The 6,502-nt window shown below is 39.3% G+C and overlaps 1 protein-coding gene across 2 annotated transcripts in view; it reads left to right on the forward strand.

The window, feature by feature from the left end:
• The window catches only part of THAP4 (THAP domain containing 4), a 41,691-nt gene extending 38,238 nt beyond the window's left edge, over positions 1 to 3,453 (forward strand). For both annotated transcript variants that reach the window (XM_067538984.1, XM_067538986.1), the window contains one exon: positions 3,178 to 3,453. In XM_067538984.1, the coding sequence (XP_067395085.1) occupies positions 3,178 to 3,297 (120 nt within the window). In that variant the 3' untranslated portion in view covers positions 3,298 to 3,453. The remainder of the gene's footprint in view (positions 1 to 3,177) is intronic.
• Positions 3,454 to 6,502: the final 3,049 nt, after the last annotated feature.

Below are 6,502 nucleotides of genomic sequence, written 5' to 3' on the forward strand. Positions count from 1 at the left end.
TAAATATGAGTCAACCAACACTGCTGCAAAAAAAGCAAACATCATTCTGGGATGTATTAGCAGGAGTGTGGTAAGCAAGACACAAGAAGTAATTCTACCACTCTACTCCACACTGATTAGGCCTCAATTGGAGTATTGTGTCCAGTTCTGGGCCCCACACTTCAGGAATGATGTGCACAAATTGGAGAAAGTCCAGAGAAGAGCAACAAAAATGATTAAAGGTCTAGAAAATATCACTTATGAAGGAAGATTGAAAAAATTGGGTTTGTTTAGTCTGGAGAAAAGAAGACTAAGGGGGGACATGATAACAGTTTTCAAGTACATAAAAGGATGTTTCAAGGAGGAGGGAGAAAAATTGTTCTCATTAACTTCTGAGGATAAGACAAGAAGCAATGGCTTAAATTGCAGCAAAGATGGTTTAGGTTGGACATTAGGAAAAACTTTCTAATTGTCAGGGTAGTTAAGCTATGGAATAAATTGCTAAGAAAGGTTGTGGAATCTCCATCAATCAGAGATTTTTAAGAGCAAGTTACACAAACAGCTGTCAGGGATCGTCTGGCTAATACTTAGTTCTGCCTTGAGTGCACGGGACTGGACTAGAAGACCTCTCGAGGTTCGTACCAGCCCTATGATTCTATGTATTAAAGAGTGCATTTTGAAAAGTGGCGTATGTCCGAGATATTCTGAAAGTGTGTGCATGTGGGTGCAGTTTGGTGCTTCAGGGAGACTGTGCTTCTTTAGCTAGATGGAGATAAAAAATGGTGAGATCGTCAGAGCCAAATGTCAAATTTACAAAAGCCATCATTTTAAAAATGTTTCTTCTGCAAAAGTGACTAAATATTTGACTCTAAAAATTATGGAAAATTCCATTGTCCTCAGCCAAGTGATTGTATTAAATAGGGAGACATTGTTAAGTCCTTAAAGAGAGAAATAGCAGGATTAAATTCTGTTTTAACTACAAATCTCAACACAGCCCTAATTCTACAGTCACAACCAATGCCTCTGTCATAACAAATGTTCCCATTCTGTTTGGTGCCTGCAATGTTGAAGCACTCTGAGATGATAATGTAAATAAAGCCATTAGAAGAAGGACAAATGTTTTTTTCAGCTGTTTGTTTTGAAAAGACAGAAAGTTTGATCTAAATCTTGGAGTCCCTAGATATAAATATATACAGATGACAACAGCATCTCACTAAGATATATATCTTTTGGAAAGTATTTTGTACAGTATGGTCCAAAACTGTGGGTCCATTGGGAAACTTTTTGACTGTAATGCTGTCCTTAGCATTTTCAGTTCTTCCTTTCAGTTGAATGCACCACTTTTAATGAATTTTTAAATTTGACTAAATAATCCCATTAAATGTAACCACTGGACAGTGCTATCAGACTGGGTTCCCTCCGTCCCCAAGACTTCATTTCCGCTAATCTCTGGAACAGTGTTCAGCATGAGAAGGAGCAAAGGGGACCAAGTAACATAAACAAAGCTCTTGGATGATGTGCAGAAAATCTGCACTGAAATAAATCAAAGGGCGAAACCTATGAGCATGTGGAGTTTATGCCAAAATACGTTCAGGCAACGCTGATCGTTCAAGGAAGTCCTGTGCACTTGTAAATTATACGTGTGGTTATATGATCATTCTATGCAAGGCTCCATATAATCCACAGCTGGAGCTCCATATATTCCACCTCTTGCTGCAGAGTTGCGCACCAGGATATAAGCATTCAAAATGATGGGCCTGATTCTCCACTCTCTTACACCAGTTTTATGCAGGTGTAGCTCACTGACTTGAAGGAAGCCTTTATGGTACCTTGAAGATGTAAACCAATACAATACATCTTCTTGAGGCTTCTTACAGTCTGAAATAGTAGCTCTGAGAAATGTATAATGCCTGGGTCCAACTTAATGGGTTAAATCTCAGGTTTAAACCCGTCCACATTAGGGATAGTTGTGGTAGTGTAGCAACACCAGGGTCAGCTCCCCATGTATATTCTATGCCTTGATGTGGTTTACCCCATATTACACCAGTACAATAGAGATGAGTGAAGTGTCAATATTAACTATTTCACTGCTGATCATTTTAGCAGAAGATAACATGTTTAATCCCAAAAATCCAGAGCCTCAGAGTATTTAGGCTTCTAATTTAAGATTCTAAATACCTTTGAGGAGCTAGGTTAAACTGCTTCCCCTTCAGCTGACCAAACCTCCAGCTTCTCCCGATGACTTCTTCAGTGCAAGTAATCATTGTCAACACAAATTTTCTGACATACTGAAAGCTGCCAATGTGAATATCTTGTCAAAATAACTAAGCTGGGGGTTCTTCTACTGATTGTATTATTAATTGTCTTAATTAAAAGCCTAATGTTTTAATTTAAATTAAGATGCTTCATAATTTCCAGTCTGCCACTGCTGGCTCTACAGAATTCAGGAAACATGCTGCAGAATTTCGGTCTAGCTTTTTATAGAGTACATTGGGTTTTGCCGCTAATAATCATCATATATGGAATTTGGCTTTGCTTTATGGGAGTATTTGTTCTCCATCAGCGGCAGAGATTATTAAAGGTATGTTAAATTTGAAATTATGGTTTTAATTAGGAAACAGGAAATGAGGTAAGAATGTCCAAAGCCCCAATGGTGCTGCTTTTCTGCAGCAGTACACGCTTTTATACAGTGTGTACCTCTGACATACATGGTATTTATTATGTTTCTTTCCTTTTGATGACTGGCATGTTTTCATATTTTCCACTCTGTTTAATACACTTTGTCAGCTGTGCTTCAGGAAAATATGTACTCTATCTTCAGGCCATCACCATGAGTGTACAGTATTCTCAGTGTAGGGCCCAACTGTGCAGTGCAATAGCAGCCATTGCTCTGAAAGAGCTGTTTTCTCTTAGGGGAGAAAGTTTCTCTCTGCTTTATTGGCGTGCGCAATGTGTTTATTTCCAATTTTCCCAGCTGCTCCTGTAACAAACCAACCTACCTGGGCAAATAGGGAAGGGAGAATTTAAACAGCCCTTAAGATTTTGCCTGTGCAAGTTTGTCAGGCCTGGACCAGGATCTTTCCACTACCGAAATAAGAGCAAAACTTATTGTAACTCCAGCTGTTGGTTTACTTCTGTTTTTAAAAAGTGCTGAACAGAACAAAATAAAAGGGCTATTTGTGTTTATTTCCCTCTTAGATTACCAGAAAATTTAGGCTCAATTCTGATGGGAAACTAGAACAGACCGTCTCCATGGCAACCACTACACAACCAATGACTCAGCACCTTCACATTACCTACAAAAAGGTGACACCTTAAAACTAGGAGGATAGGGTTTCCCCCAGAGAAGGCGGAGCCTGGACCTGGATGTTTACAGGAGGGGGAGGCGTGTGAGCTGCCCATGCTGCGGGGGGAGGGAATGTTACTCAGCTGTTTCTGTAACAGTATATGTAAAAACCAAATAAAAAGCTTTTATTTTTATGGCTGTGGCTTTGGACCTTATTGCTGTGTGGGCTGTAAATTCCTCTGCTCTGGCACTGATTAAACAAGGGGTTTCTCAAGCCTGTTTCCTAGGAAGTTGGGATGGGTGGCAGGTGCAGCTTTCTAATCTTTTTATATCATCTAAACAGATCATCACCGAAAAACAAAACCCAGGAAGATGAAAGCAGCAGCAATACAGGCTGTGACAGCCAGAACTCTCCATTCCATCTAACGCAATACAAGCTAAAGGTTAGGAGAGAACGCCTCCTACTGTGGGACAGAGAGAACTGCCAGGGGCTCAGCAGCCCCCAGGAGTGTGGGGAACGGAGTACCTTGCAGGATTAAGACCATAGAGGATCGGATCAGAATCAGTCTTTCCATTAACCTCAGGGGATTTTGGTCAGGCCCAGAACGAGTCCCCTCCCAGTAGGGGATAGAGGGAGCTCTGGAGATAAGAGCCACCCTTTCCCTAGCTTAAATGCGGAACATAATAAAACTCACATTGACAGGTACAAGATAGATAAAAGCACCTGAAGCTGTAAATAACAAAGGCTTGATTTCTGCAGCATTTGCAGTGACCTTGGTTTCATGGTTCAACCTTTACTGTAACTAATCTATAATATTAAAAATATCAATAGGTCTTTGCAATGGAGATAAATTTGGATCTAAAATTAAAGCTTTAGTATACGTTGAGAGACAGTTTGAAAGATAGTAAAACAACTTCCTTTTCGGGGTGGGGAAGAATGATCAGACAAGGTTTTTTGAGACATGGGACTGAGAAAATTGTAACTCACTTTATATGAGAGGAGAAGCCATAACTTTGAAATAACTTGGTCTAAACATTTCAAATGAATTTTATTCAAGACTTCTTGATGAGATATACAACATGGGCCTAATTTTGATAAGGCTGGATGTTTGTTTTAGTAGCTATTTATTCCCTACAGATTTTATTTGAACATTTAACACAGTCAAGTTCTGGAGGCCTATATAAAGTTCACCAAAGGCTTGCTGTTTGTATGCCCTGGGGGCCAGAATGTTTGGATTCAAAGAGGTTACGCACTTTTGTGAGGTTTTAAGCTCCATCTGGCAAACCATTTAGGTTCAAGATGATTACAGATTCTGCCAGAAGTGTATTAGAGTTGAATACTACATTTTCTTGTGTTTGAATAGCATTTAGAGTCTTCATACCACATCTCTAAGAAACTAATACTCATCTACAGCAAATTTTTACATATCAATTATTATAAATATTTGGTTTAAAAACAAAAACTTAAGGAAATTCCAAGACAAGAAAACTCTGGGAAGGGTGTCTGAACATGCTGTTAGACTGAGATTTTAAAAGTCATCTAGGGGAGTTGGACACAATTTTCATTCACTTTAATTGGGCATTCTTTATTGGCTTTATGCATTCTAATGAGGATTTTTTAAAATAGACTTAGGTTGAGATTTTCAGTTAAAAAAAAAAAAAAGTAGAAAGTGACAGAGTTTGGAGTTAAGATTTTACATGAGATCTGATCCCTTGTCCCATTGTGCTATGCTTCATCCAGATAATGAAGATGCAGGTCAGATAACTGCACTATTTTTCAGGGTTTTTTTGAATGATTGAAAATAATGCAACTATCAGCTCTCTCCTATGTAGAAAAGGTACGGTCAGCTCAGCTCATTTAGCTGCTTTGAAGGAGCAGATAGAGCAGAGTCAGCAACCGGTATTAGTAGAGGGGATGGTGTGTGGCTGCGGAGGTGTTAGATCTACCTGGAAATTAGAGCTGGTCAAAATATTTCTGTTGAAAGAGGCTGAACTGAAATTGGCTTTTCAACTTTTACAAAACAATTTCCATTGGCCAAATATTGAGATTTTGTCAAGAAACCAAGATTTCAAAAAAGAGAGGTATTGGGGTTTAGATTTTCATCAAAAGTGCAGAAAACTGACAAGCAAAACTTTAATTTTTGGTCAGTTTTTCATGTGGGGCGGGACATTTCTCAGCCAGCCCATGAATAACAGAAAGTTCTTCTGGCTTAGGATCACAGATAAGAAATGTAAGGTGAATATTTTATTATTATTATTTTATTTTCAAACAAGTTGGATGGTGAATCATCACTATCAGACCTTTTAATGGAAAGCAAGTTATTAACAGTAATAATACATAGCACTTACTCCTCTTGGTTTTTTATTAAGCTAAATAAATTAGGGAAATTACTCAACACTCTAGGTGCCCTTACCAGTCACTTAAAACATACATACAAATTTTAAACCGAGAAACCAGGATTTACTTTCTTCCCACACCAAACAAGAGAGGAGAAATAAAGAAGAATACCCCACTGTACCTAAATATTACTCTGTGAACCATGTAGGATTTAAGCTTCTTGCTACACCAGGACCTTACAGTATAACATCCACATTGTGCATGACTGCATGTATAACATCTGGGTTCACTAATAAGTGTTATTGTTCACATGTTACTGCCTGGAGAATGAAGCGTGGCACAGTATTGGAATATCAGAGTAGCTGCATAAGAATTATTACTGATCCAAAACCTGCAGTCCCAGTGACGGAAGGGAGTCTGCTGTGGAACTGCTCTGCCCTTCCCTGAGAGCTGGTGGTTAAAATAACCCCGTGATGCCCCATTTGTGTAGTTTTTCCAGATAAGAGACTCCAGCTTAACAGCAGCTATACAAAATAGGTTGTAAGGAGCATGACGATAGTTTAAAATGCTAGGTGAAAGATGAGCAGCAGCACTCTCAGGAGGGGCCATTGCACTTGGTGCAGGGACTATGGGATGTGAGAATAGTGTGAGCGGAAAGTCACAGCCCACTACTTCGAGGATTAGAGTTCAGTGAAACCACCTTTACAAATTCCCTATTAAGTGCAAAACCAGATTTTCCTCCCAGGGCGAATTTTCACAGCTTTTTCAGTGAGGAAGCTCCTCTTATGTCTGCCCCTGCCAAAAAACTACCCTGCTGTTGGTAGCCTGGGGCCCCCCATGGCTTTAATAGAAGCTGTATTGTACGCACAAGGGCAGAATATAGATACAGGTGATTTTTT

The sequence above is a fragment of the Emydura macquarii genome, unplaced genomic scaffold (genome assembly GCF_026122565.2).
Source record: "Emydura macquarii macquarii isolate MOO-44397 ecotype Brisbane River unplaced genomic scaffold, CSIRO-AGI_Emac_v2 contig_499, whole genome shotgun sequence".
Lineage (NCBI taxonomy): Eukaryota > Metazoa > Chordata > Testudines > Chelidae > Emydura > Emydura macquarii.